Source organism: Neopelma chrysocephalum, unplaced genomic scaffold, assembly GCF_003984885.1.
Source record: "Neopelma chrysocephalum unplaced genomic scaffold, ASM398488v2 Primary Assembly neopelma1_26, whole genome shotgun sequence".
NCBI lineage: Eukaryota > Metazoa > Chordata > Aves > Passeriformes > Pipridae > Neopelma > Neopelma chrysocephalum.
The window spans coordinates 16,607,522-16,621,453 of NW_020897695.1; the positions used below are offsets into that span (position 1 = coordinate 16,607,522).

Sequence of the window (13,932 nt, forward strand, 5' to 3'; positions counted from 1 at the left end):
TTCTTGACCAACTTATTCTCCTTCAATGACAAGGTGATCTACTTAGTGGATGAGGGAAAGGCTATGGGTGTTGTATACCTGGACTTTACTAAAGCCTTTAATGCTGTTTTTCCATAGCACCCTCCAGGAAAAAGCTGGCTGTTCACAGCCTGGATGGTTGCACTTTTCACCCTGGCTGAGGGCCAGGTCCAGAGCAGGGGAGAATGGAGTTGCATCCAGTCGGCAGCTGGTCACAACTGCTGTTCCCCAGGGCTCAGTATTGCAGCCAGTCCTGTTTAATATCTTTATCCATGATATGGACAAGGGGATCAAGTGCACTCTCAGGAAGCTTGCAGATGACACCAAGATGGGAGGGAGTGTTGATGTGCTAGAGGGTAGAAAGACTCTGCAGAGGAATCTGGACAGGTTGGATCAATGGGTCGAGGCTAATTTTATGAGGTTGAATGAGACCAAGAGCTGGGTCCTGCACTTGGGTCACAACAACCCCAGGCAGTACTACAGGCTTGGGAAAGAGTGGCTGGAAAGCTGCCTGGTGGAAAAGGACCTGAGGGTGTTGGTCAACAGTCTGCTGGATATGAGCCAGCAGTGTGCCCAGGTGGCTAAGAAGGCCAACGGCATCCTGGCTTGTATCAGAAATAGTGTGGCCAGTAGGACCACAGAGTGAAATCTAACCAACCCAAGTTTGATAAACTGGGTGTAAATTAAGTACCGTCCATAAAACACTCTCACGCTGAAAGAGCACTAAGTGCTAAGTATTGATTACCACTTGTCCTGTACTATATGTATCAAATGAACCAATCCAATGGAATCATCTGATAGGCTCATTATTTATTATGCACTTTTATACTAAAGTATAATGAGTAGCATAATGGCATAGCTTGAAATTACTTAGATCCAGACCCTGTGACTCACTCATATGTTAATGTACTCGTAAAGTTAATGCAAATAAATGCAGAATTCCCACCGCTTCATAGTCTGCTTAAACGATGCTTTCATTTAATGGGAACTAAACAAGAAAATGAAGAGATTGTGGGACCTCTGTGAATCCAGCACTTCTGCCTCCTTCCACCATAGCCTCATCTGCCAGCAGCAAGGCAAGGCTGTTCTCCAAGATATAGATGGTCTGCATTTTAGCAAGGACAACAAAATATTCTTGGATTTCGCATCAAATATTTGACACTTAACTATTCACAACTTAAAAACATTAAAATTAATAAAAAGTTAAAATCTGTGTTTTCTCTGAAAGGACTGCCACCTTTTCTTGCTACAAGTGCAGATGGTGTTCAAATAGGGTGTGCATACACTATACTCCAAGAAAAGCCTATCTCTCCTATGATTTGCAAACCTCGGGCACCACCATGCTTTTTTCTTGGTTCCTAAAAAGTCGATACCAGGTACCCAGATACTAGCATCTATAGATGGACATACACATCTCCTGTGTACAGGAAATACAGCTGTTTATGTATTTCACCACCTAGTCCAACCATAGGGGTGAGACTACATGTTCTCTGAAGGTCCCTTCCAACCCAAACCATTCTGTGATATACTGTACTCAGATAAGTACCAGTACAGACATTTATCATCACATGACAGGAAGCACTGTGAACCCAATACAGTACTAGCTACCTGTTTTAGACAGTTTGCCGGTACTTCTGTTACTCGATGAGCTATCTCCTCTTGTCAGGACAGTTATCCCACCAAAACTGGCTGTCTTTGTTATGGCTGGCTTCAAATTTCGATTTGAGCTGTCCGAGTCTGTGCTGCTCCATGGCCTCTGGTGGTCTGTCCACTTTAATTCATTCTCTGTACTGCTCTGTCGACTGCCAGATGTCTTCCCGATGCTGTCTCTATTACCCCTACAGACATCAGGAAACAAAGACTTATACACAAATAAAACCATGTCACAGCAGAGTTTATCTTTGGGTACCCTGCAGCGACCCTAATAAAGAAAAAGGAAATACTCTGCCTTTATGAAAGCATGTTTGAAACAGGGGATTTGATCCCCATACTCATCTGCCTTCAGCATGTAAACACTGCTATACCTTTTTTATATGCACAGCACTTACCACCATTCCCCTTCTGCATATTCCCTGAGAGCACTTCACCAGATGTTGCTGACATAGCACTATTAGGCAGCACTGATGTAGCATTTCTGTTGTCTGTTGAGGGTTCTCTTCCCTCAGCAAAGCCCTCACTACTTCTCACTTTTCTGTGCATCCCGTGATATTTTTCTCACCAACTTCACCTGCCCTCTACCTTTGTCTTCATACTCATTCTCCTTATTTTTATTGCACCTTGCTCCCAGTCATTATCAGTTTTGTGAAGTCATCCAAAGCTTCTCTAAACATGTGTCCTCTCAATGTGACCCTGAACTCTTCACTGCTAATGATCCACCTAGAGATGCATGAGTTGGTTTGTTTTATTTCACCTCTGCATACAGTTGTGAGAATCTCTGGGCAGAGGCTATCTGTCCTCAAACAGTTGCAGAGCACCCAGTGTAATGTGAGTAACAACACACTAAACTGTGACCAGAATTTGGAGGAGAATTTGGCTTATTTATGGTGAGCTTTCACACTGTATTGCTAAAATGACAAAACCAGAATGCTATAACAGCTTAGTGCACCATGACTGTTATCCCAAGTGATGCTCGTAACACTGTCTTTGGAAGTCTTGTCTTATTTTACAGTATAATAACTTACAGGCTCAAAGCCCTTTCTACAAATCAAAAACAATGGGACGGTATCTAATTTTTTTGTCCCCTTTGTCCCTGTGAACATAGCTCCTGCTTTTTATTTGGAGAACCTGCTGGGCTGTGTCACTTGGGACATGAAGGAGCAGTGTCTCAAAGATAGGATCAGGCTGTTGCACTCCTTGCAAACCTCTCACAGATGTGATCAGCAGTATAAACCTGTTGACCTTTGCTAGATCCAGACTGTGGGAAGGCATGAAGAGAAACAGAACAGAAGCAACAACACAAAAAAAACCAAAAAATATTTTGAAAATAAATCATCCTAAGATTTAATTGGAAAGAAAGATATCAAAGTATATTATTTAAAGACTCTTTTGTACTCTTGTGCTCAGAAATTAACAAGTCTCTTATATTTACATTCTAGTGGAAAAGAGGAAGAGAAATGGAATGCTTTCGTATTCTGTGGTTTTTGGTTACACAAAATTTCTTTTAGTTCCTCAAACCCAAACAGAGTGTCTCTGTGTAGATGCCTCCTTACTCCTGCATGCCTGCTCCCTGACTCTCAGATCATCAAGCCTAACCCAATGAAAGGAGAAATGTTTTTTTGCCTGCTGCCTGTGGTCATGGGATGCAGAAGCAGATGCTCCAGCACTGTTCCTTATTTGGTCCAATCTCTCCATCTCCTCTGTGGCTGCCGTGATAACATGCAGGGTTAGCAACCATACATCAAATATTCCTTTTCTCTTCATAGTGAAAATTTATGTATTATAAATAAATATAAATATAGGTTTGAAGTGACACAAGCTGTCACTCCTACATATGAAAACCCCAATGCATAAAGACATCTAGTGATCACCCTATTTCTGCAGAGCTCTCTCCATCCCTTAGTGGATGAAGGACGTGCTTCTGAAAGCACACATTCCCTCTGCCTGCTCTGCTTAAGACTTGTGGCAGCTGACTGACGTCTGAAGCAACTTGGCATGCTCAGCTCTGGTTGATCTGAACTGAATCTGTGAGAGCTCATGATGGGGGAAGACAATCTTTCTAAGATCCACAGAAGAACACTGCCACAACCAGATTGGGTCTTCCACTGATCCAGTGTGTCAAGTGGTAAAAATGTCCTCCATGAAAATAGGGACTGACCCTTACTGATATCCTGTGGCTTGGGATGCTATTTGGGATATAGGATACCTCTGATGTTCTCTGGCAGAAGGAACTGGAGCTGGGAAGACAAAGTTCACAGAGAAAAAGTTTCAAAATATAGCTGCTTTGGCTAATGGAACTTCGATCAGTTTCACCTCAATGTACTATTACTTCAGCTTTTAATAAACCATCAAAAGGAAAAAAGGTCAGTCTGGGCACTAGTCTATGAAACGTGCCTGTTTTATACACTCCAGCAAAAATGAGCTTCCACCAGTTACAGTCACTTCCAAATTGTGGCAGTCTGAGCAGCTGGGCACCTGGAAATCTCATATGGTTCCTGAGACAGTGATCCATAAAACCAAAGGAAAGGGTCCTCTTGTTACCTCTGCATTCAGAGAGCCTGGGATGAGTGGGACAGAACGCATTCTCCATGTTCCTTTCCAACCAGAAAAATGACATACCCAGACCTGTCAAGGTTTCCCTTGGCAAGGACACAGATAGAATCACAAGTGAAAGTTACTGGGAAATGAATATTAAATAAATTCATACAAACCTAAACAGCTGTCTTTTCTTATGGGTATCATTGCATATGCTACTGTCTTCCAACAGCCTACTAAAAAATGAAAAGAAAGATTATGCTAACAAACACGGTAATTCAAATTTATCTGATCTGTAAATCTACATTAGATTTCTAGAAACATCTTCCAACTTGTGCTAGATTCAGTTTAAAAAAACAAGGCTAAAATTTCCCCCTCCTCCCTCTCCCATAACTGAGCACAGTCAACTGAACATAAGAAACATCAGCCAGGGAGGCTGAAGGCCATTTAGCATTTCCTGTTACCAAGCAAGGTAATTCTCAGAAGCCAAGGAACCATATATCCACATCCAAAGGAAAATTCATAAAAATATAACTTAATAAGAACATAAAAATGCAAGCCAGCAAAATACTGCATATGTGATTTTAAGTACTTGCTAAGTCATTTGGAAGTCTCTGCAGCTCAGAGAAATGCTCAGGTTGTCTGACAAAAAAGAAAGGCAAAGCACTTAAACCCATACCTAACTTTCGACACAGCAACTCAACAGGATTGCTCATGCGTGCGGAGCCAAGTACAAGTTCAAGTGCTTCACCTGATCAAAGGCTGTAGGGCATGAATCAAGAAAAAGCAGTGTTCTGCGGAACGCAGCTGAAGCCTCCCTCAGGACAGCAACAGTTCAGGCAGGACAATTTGCAACCTGGTCTTTTACTGGTCTCCACTTGGGTATGCATCCTCACACCAAGAAAGCAGGTCAGTCAGCTCATGGGTTTGAGCACAGCAAACAACTGCAAATACCAAAACTGGCCACATTCTCCTACACAGGGGAGGCCTGGCTATGGAGTTCATGGTTTATCCTATCAAGGTACCCACCCTACCCTCAGCAGCACAGCCTCTGAGGGCTTTTCATGCTGACCTGGAAATGTGAACAACTGTGTCACGTTTTTTGTCCCAATCTTTCCTGAGAGGGGAAAAATAGGTTTATGGGAGCATCTGTTTTTTTTGCTTTTTGGGTTCCTCTGTTGCAATTTTTATTTTTTCATAAAACATATCTCCATAGTCACAACACAGAAGAATCAGCTGAGAAAATATCCTTGGCTCTCAGAATATAAGGTGGTTAGATAACAGTGCCCATGATCTCCTGAGAGCCCTCCCTCATTCCACTTACAGAACTGTCCATCGGAAAAGCTGGTTTGTACCATTACTGTGGAGTCAATTTTTATGGGAACATCTGACAGGTGTAAGGATGGACAGAGAACAAAATACTATGACAGATAGCCTCCCCTTCTTCAAGGGAGTGGTAAACAATTCTAAAACCTTCACAGGACAGACTCAGGCCAGCACTGCCCAAACACTCACCAGTGAAATTCCCAGTTTTGGTTCAAATCCTTATGGCAGCACAGTTTTTAAGATTTTCAACACAGTTAAGCAACTTAACGGCTGTTATAGAGCCAACACTTCATACTTCATAGATTCTTAAAAACAGTTTATTCTTCCCTTTGCTTTAAGTGGATTTAACATAATAAAAATAACATTCACAAGAACTATCACATGGTAATTCTAAGTAACAGTGGGCTCAGATATCACCGTCTCATTACTACACGGCAGCAGTAAAGCAGATTCAGCCTGGGGAACTTGAGAGCCTTCAAAAGGAACAAGTAATGTCAGCATTGCTGCTCAGCCCCACAGGAGAGCAGGTTAAACAACAGAAATACAAGTCTGGTGTTTCATAAATAACATCATCCAGCCACTGCTAGAGTGCTTTTTAAAGATCAACAAGTTAAATTCTAAAGGCACCCCAGAGACAGAATGGTCATTTGAAATGAAAGCTTAGGTGGGCTCCCCTTCTTTCCCACAATCTGCTTTTTAAACTGAAATGCAAAGCCTCAGGAAAGCAGCAATAGTAACACCTTATCTGCTCAGATACCATATTGCAAGGCAATCTCTTTTACTCCCTCTTAAAGGATAAAACCACTTCAGATAACATGGATTAATAATTTGCTCAACAGTCTTCACATTAGGATAAACGACTATAGAACTATAGATAGATAAAATAATAAGAGAAACAGCTAAATTTAACACACACACACACACACACAAGCTATTTTTTACCTGTTTTCCACAAAAAGGTTTTCCTGGGAGCAAACTGACTGAAAAATAAAAAAGGCATTGTATCAGACGTTCTAGATATGCTCTGCTGTTCCAATTTCTTCTTGATTTTAGAATTACCTCCCCTGCTCAGGCTTAAGGGGATTTCAATTCATGCATCATTTGCATTTGCAGAAGACAAGAGGGGAGGAAAGGTCAAGAATAAGGTCAGGCCAGTAAAATAAATTCCATGCATTACAAGACATTGCCAAGGAGGGGTCTCAGTTTGGAAACAAACTGAAACTTCTCAGTTGTGGGATCTGAAGAAGGCAGATGTGCAAAATACTGGCAAGTTGAAGGGAAAACCCATTTTTTCTGCATAATATAAGGTTCCAGTGGTCTGCCCTACTACATCAAAGTAAGACTGCAGGATAGCACAGAGCTGCAGATAGAAAGGATAAGTAGAAGGAAAACATGCAGAATTGACAAAGTTCCTCAAAGGGAGAGAAGCTACTGCAGTACTTAGAAATAGTGTGTGATTTTGCATTTTACAGTTGGAGAGGGAATATTGAGATATAAAATGATAATAATCTTCTTAATAATAATATTAACAACAACCACAGTCTATCACAAAAAGGTTCCCTGCTGGAGGACTTAGATTCCAAAAAAGGTGAAGGGCTCAGAAGAAGTAAATCCTATGGGCAAGTGTATAATCTTTTAGCATTACTTAATTTTTATGCAGAGAAATGAAGCTGTACTCAATTTTCCATGAATAATTCTCCCTCTTTGATTTTTTCATTTCCCTCCTATTTCATGTTCACTACACAAAATGCCTCATAGCTGTCACTGGATTATATCTCAATGAGGTACAGAAGAAAGAATAGTCAGTGCTTGCACTGAATTTAAACAAAAGGCAGGCAAAGAGAGGAGGGCATCAGAGATCACGCCCATTACTTCTGTAACAATGGGATTCAGCTCAAAGAATAATGAAATGCCATCATTAGCTGTGTCAAATTTTAATGGTATGGGATATGCACAGATTTTGGATGTTTGTTTTGACAAGGGTGAGCTAAATGACCTACCCAAAAGAGTGCTGGCCAACACTTGAAGCAACACCCTGCTCATTCTTAGTGCTCCAGCAGATGCCTGGACAAAGTTTTCCGTTGGCACCACAGCCAATTTACAAAAGCAAGGAATTCATCCCCGAGACGGCAATGCAATTTCTCATTAAAGCTGTAATTCACCCACCCAGAATCCACATTAGAGAACATCTGACAGCTCCGTGGGCTTCCCAGGCAAGCTTCCACCCTGCACTCCTGCTAAACTTGCAAGGCTCTCGGCTGCATCAGTGGCCAGTGCATCTCTCCTTAGCACAAAGCCTCAGGACATCAGGAGCAAGTTCTCCATCGCCAGGGACCAAAATCCACCAGCTACAGCAGACATAAAGTTTCACCCCAGTCTGAGAGAAGACAAAAACTGTTTCATCTAAAATCACTGGGATCCTTTGTACAACTACGACATTGCATCTTCTCTTGTTTTATGTTCCTTACTCACCAGGTTTCATTAACAAATGTGGTTGTGCAGACTTCAGCATAGTCTAACTACTCACAAAAGCATAGTGAAATTACCCATGGGCTTGTACCACACCAACTGTGGGGACATGTCTTCATCTTGAGGTGCCATGATGGGCATCTGTGCATTGACTTCACTGCAGACAGATTCCAAAGCAGCATTACAACTACTCTTACAGAAAAACCTTTGCTTAGAGTACTGGTCTGTGTACCCACAAAGTTACAAAAGCAAAGGGGCATGTACCTGTCTAGATTAATTTAATTTTTTTAAAGTTTTTAAAGAGACTGCAGTGTAAATCAGAATAAATATTTGGGATTTATATTTTATCAAGCAAATGTAAAGGTCTGCTTCCTTTTCAGTGTCTTGATGGGAACCGCTATCAACTGCATTACAGACTTAAAGACAGAGTCCATAATAACTCCATTTGTCTTCCTGGCTGACGATGCTGGCAAAGGGCTACACAATCTCTGGAAACTATTTTTCAGTATACAGGTGTGAGGCTGAGAAGCAGAGAAGACAGGCACTTTTTTATTAAGTTACTCTTACTGCTAAAAATCAGATGGCTAAGCAGATCTGGATAGCAATTGAGTTACTACAAGGTCAGGACTCACTTCCCAGATCTATAGCATCAATAATGCTCAATTTAAAGCACCAGAAAAGCTGAAACACACAGCATAGCTGTTGTAAAAAAAAATCCTTAAAACACTTGGCTCTTGTATACCCATCAAACACACTGACAACAAACCTACAAAAGAAAAAAGTTATGTAACATTACCTACAAATTAGCCTCCTTGGCGACCTCTGCATGCAGGATTTCCATTAGGGTCCTCTGTATGACTAATTGTCATTTGTGAAATGAGTACTTCACTTTTCCAATTTCCAAGAACCCTTTAAAGTCCCAACTGAAAAACGTGCATCAGCTCTGCCAGTGCATTAGGTATACTGGGTGTTGCTGCTCATGTTTTTAATTACATTAGCCAACACAGATAACTATTAACATGCAGCAATATCCTGCAGTGGATACCATCAGGTAATAATTTTCTTGTCAGTTAACAAGATGTGATAAATCTCAGGCTTCCAACTAATACTTATTACTTGATCTGCAGCCATAAACAAAGGCTCTGTACAGCAGTACAGGAGTTTTAATACCTACAGGTTTATGGTAGCCAAAACCAGTTGTGCCTTTGATTTGTTTTTATTAATTTTATGCCTTCTTCATACTAATCTTTTCACACTAGAAGGATAGGGCAGGCTGAAGCCACCCCTTCAAGTATTTCTTTTGGGTTTTTTTCTGTGATAAAGATTCTCAGTGTTTTCTTAAGTAGAGGAATCATGACTTACTTTATCTAAAGGATCTGGTTCTTTAGAATACACTCCTTAGTCAAAAACAGCCATTACAATTAACAACAAAAAATAAAAAGCATGGTGTATTTCCTTTAATAAATTCCAAGTGTACTATGGGTAATTCTACCATTTGTGTAAGTAAGAAAACATCTACATTTTTCAGTGAATACACAATGATTCCCAGAGAATACATTTATGAACACTGAGTGTTCCTAGCATGATTCTGGCTCACGAGGTTATACACTGCGTTAACCTTGAAGAATGAAATTTCCCCCATGTAATTTGATTGCTAGTCTTTAAAATCAATTTTCTGCATGCTTAAAAGCCAAACATCGTGTATCATTCATGCCCTCATTTGAGATTCTCTGTTAAATCTACACACATGGAAATGCCATGACATAATTTTTTTATTCCTTTAGGTTGTTCTTTATCTTTCTTGGACAATTACTTTACAACTTCCTAAAGGCAACTAAAGCAGTTCAGATAAGAAATCTCTCTGCAAGACCCAGATACTCCAGGTCCTCTGCTCCAGTGCACTTGGCCGTAAAGTTCATAAATTGTTGTAAAACTAAGTTTCCAATAAAAACATGTTTTAAAAAGGAAAGTTGTAGGCTTTGCAGTTAAAAAAATAACCTTGAAAATAGCTTTGAGCATAACAGAGCTCAGGCAGCACTGTCTTACTCTTAGCAGCCTGAAAAATTTGAGGTGCACTTTATAGTCCTTATTTCAGTGAGCTGGAACAATTTATTAACTATTTATTTCTTCACCTATCCTTTTATTAAGGTATCGCATTAACATGCTTCTCAATCCCTGCCACTTGCTATGACTCCTTGCTATGACAGGATTCATTAAAACCTTCAGCTCTCCTTGTCAAAATTTATGATAGCCAACACAGCAGAAGGAAAACTTGCCAGAAAGTATAATTTAAACTGACTAATATCAGACTAATCATCATAAGGACTATCATAATGATGGTATTACTCATGAACATATTTATTTTGTTAAAACCTTCCCACTTGGAAATGAGATCTGGTGCATGAGGGTACTGCAAGATCGAAGGAAGGACAAGTAAGGTTTGTTGGTATGTGGGGTCCAGGTTAAGACATTTTTCACAGCATTTGAAACATGCATAGAATTTTTTGCCTCTGTAACCAGACTGCCTTTTCCTCCTAAATTTTGTTCAAAGTTCTGACTCTTGGGCTGATATCTTATCTAAAGAGTTTTGGGTACCTCAAATATGTTTAGAGAGGGCGTGTCCGATGCAACAAGTTATGGCAGTAATCTAGACCTTCATGGCTGCTCTTTGGAGACTTCATGCAAGCTCTATTTGTGCATACTCCAATTAAAAGTGAAGTATCTATAATCCATTTGCTAAGGTTCATAAGCAAGACATTGATAAAGGCTTGAATACAGCAGTGAAAACAGTATAGAGGTAATAAAAATACCACTTGATTAATCCTTTCCTGACTTTCTTTCTACGCCTGTAATTTACAGGGTGACAAGGCCTAGCTATCTACCTCACATAAACCTGGGGAGAACTGGATTAATTAATGATTGCAGAGGGCATTAAAACTTCAAAGTCATATGTGCAGTAAATGACTATATATAACAGGAAGCCATTTCTCTCTTTACTAAAATTGGGAAAAAAAACATTGGCCACCACCACAACCACTGACATCATCCTAAAACACCTTGTATCCGTAAGGCATCATCCTAAAAACACCTTGTATATGTAAGGAGTGCACCACTCTAAAAAAGCTTAGCCAAGAAATATATTCCTGTTAATATTAATTGTACAGCTTGCTGAAATTAACTGCACTATGATGCTCACTAACACCTGCAATTGCAGAGAGAGAGAGAGCAAATGAGTGGATATGAGAGAGAGAGGGAGAGATATCTAACATTGCTCATCTTTAAAAATGCTCACTCCCAATCCATTTAAAATGCCTGCCACAAACCACACTGTTACTTAGGTCCTGCCACTTGAAGATGCTAACCCAATGGACCACAACAATTTTAATTGCTGTGGGCAATTAAAATGCTCACTGCTTGCCTGTTTTTAAAACTCAAGTATCTAAAGACAACAGCAGCAATACATTGTGGAGCCATTTCACATCACTTTTCCAGACACCTCTGTTTCTCAGCCTGGTATTTCTATATGCTGCTTGTGATAGAAACAGCACTATTTTGGCAATGACTGTCCATATTCTTTTAACATTTTGTTTCATCTGAATTCTGCTTCAAAACACAAAGATGGTTTGGTTTTGCACAAGCTCCTTCGTAATATGCCAAATCCCCAAAATTTCATATAAGAAACAGGTTGCAAAGAAGCTTTTGCAGCTTTTGAATAACTTGCTAAGTCTATACCATGTATAGACCGTGACAGATCCACATGCTGAAAGCAAAACATAAACTGATGGGCCTCTGCTTTCACTGGAATTGTCTCGGTCAAGAAATAAGAAGGGAAACTAAAACCAAATGTAACTAGCTATTTACTAAAAAGCAAAATTACTTAACACAAGTGACACAACACACACCTTAAAAATATACCGCGTATTCAGCTAAAGAAAAATAACGTGGGTATGTGCAATTCCAAATCCAAACAACAAATACTATTAGCCCTGCAACATATGAACAGTTTTAATTTAAAAGGACACTGCCAAATATGATTTTCAAAAACAGTTTTAATTGGGTTTATTCCCATATTTCTAAGTGGCAGAACTCCCACTGAGATGTGAGATAAAGAAATTACAGTATTATAGCAAATTATGATTTTCTTCTTTTTTTCAGGAATATCAGGTATTGCTCACAGATGTTTCACATTTAAATGTTTTCCTCTAGAAATATACCTTGCTTTGCAAGTTCTGATTTTTTTGTACGGGCAACAATTAAGACGTCTGTTTCATTTTATTCCTTTCAGAATATAATCATCAACAGCGTGACCAACTTTCTGATGGTAGAAATACAGTTCTTTAATCAGTCATTTTGAAAAAACAGTGCAACTTCATGTTTAAACTATGCCTTTTCTTTGTTCTCAGTGTCTTGGCCTACAGCACTGGTCCGAAGAAACAAAAACCATAAGGAGGCTTTGTGAAAGGACACTTTATTTCAAATGAAATATAAAATAACACAGCTATTTGAAATTATTGAGAGTGTCCATTTAAATCACTGCTCTTTGTTAGCAAAAGAGAAGGAAACAAGAAGTAAACCTAGACAACATGAACATTCAAAGAAACAGGATAAGCACTCCCCAGACAACATGCTGGGCCTGATCCCTTCTCTACCCTTCTCCCTGCAACTCTCATCACCTCATTCTCCAGAAGCCAATTTCCACACCTTTTAAATTCCTCTTGGACCCTCTGCACTAATCTGCTTTCCCTGTCAGCTTCAGCTCCACAAGGCAAGCCCAACTGCAGTGTTGTTGTAGGAGGGGGGCAAGACTGTCTGACTACCGGGTGAAGGTATGGCACTAAAGAGGCAATTAAAACAACTACTCACATCTTGTGCAAATATTCTCTCCCTCACTCTCTGATACTCCTCTTCTCTCTCTTCAATTGATTTACTTCGTCTGTCATCTCTAAATGGAAGAATTCTGTTTTGCTGAGCAGAAAGAAAACCAGGAGGATTATATAAGTTGAGCTGTTAAAAACTGCCATTAAGTAACTGTCATCTGAGAATAATAAATGTTCACTTAAACAAACGAAGCACAAAAATGATAGCTGTCACTCCTGCACAAAGCACCCTGCGAGACTGGGCACTTCAGGATTTCCAGTTAGATACTGCATATGGGTTTGTAGAGCAGGTGGCCAAAATGAGGCTTTCCGCACAGCTTTTGGGACCTGCCATCCTAAAATCGAGTGTTCGCACCCCAAGTCTAAGTGCCATTGTTCTCAGCTGCTAACATTTCTGGATTCTCCTACCAGCTGTGAGGAGCAGGAGGGCAGGAAGTGGTGTGCCACCTACAAAATCAAGGAAGAAAAGAGGGAAACTAGGCTGCAAGAGCTAAACTGCAAACCCTAGAAGAAACCCACAAAGTCTATGTGTACAAGGAGAAGTCCCAGATATTGAGGATGACAGTTTCAACCATTTCCGCACTGTAAGGAATCCTCTACTTCAGTTTTTCTGGGTAAAGAAGGGTCATTTGTGCCTCTTGGTAAACCACATTGAGGGAAATGGCTGTACCATGGTAGGAAGAAGAGAAGATGACCCCCCACCAGAACTGCCAATGAACTGCCCTTCATTAGCAGTTGGGTTTCAAGTACTGCTCCTTCTCCCCCTGCACACCATCACTGGGTCAGATCGGTCATGGTGCTTTCCTTTGGCTGATCCCCATGTTCACAACACCCTGAAATTGCTTGGGGTTTGTTTTCAAAACCAGCTTGGATGCAGCACAACTGGCAAGGCTGCTATGTAAACTGAAGTGAAGGAAAAAGAAGGTGAAAAAAAGAAAAAAGGAAGGGAAAAATCAGTCCTTTACTGAAAACATGAAGGAAAGTGGCAACGAGAGACTCACTGGTAGGTCCCTCCACAAATATAATCTAAGCAAAGAAAGCATATGCTGTC

General features: G+C 40.3%; 1 protein-coding gene across 19 annotated transcripts in view; it reads right to left on the reverse strand.

Annotated features, from left to right (window-relative positions):
- The window catches only part of ARPP21 (cAMP regulated phosphoprotein 21), a 197,598-nt gene that overhangs the window by 63,510 nt on the left and 120,156 nt on the right, over nt 1–13,932 (reverse strand). For 12 of the 19 annotated variants that reach the window (XM_027675704.1, XM_027675714.1, XM_027675705.1 and 9 more), the window contains 4 exons: nt 12,868–12,969; nt 6,478–6,515; nt 4,386–4,445; nt 1,624–1,856 (listed from right to left, as the gene is read on the reverse strand). In XM_027675704.1, the coding sequence (XP_027531505.1) occupies nt 1,624–1,856; nt 4,386–4,445; nt 6,478–6,515; nt 12,868–12,969 (433 nt within the window). The remainder of the gene's footprint in view (nt 1–1,623; nt 1,857–4,385; nt 4,446–6,477; nt 6,516–12,867; nt 12,970–13,932) is intronic. The other 7 variants (XM_027675719.1, XM_027675718.1, XM_027675716.1 and 4 more) reach the window with 7 other exon arrangements.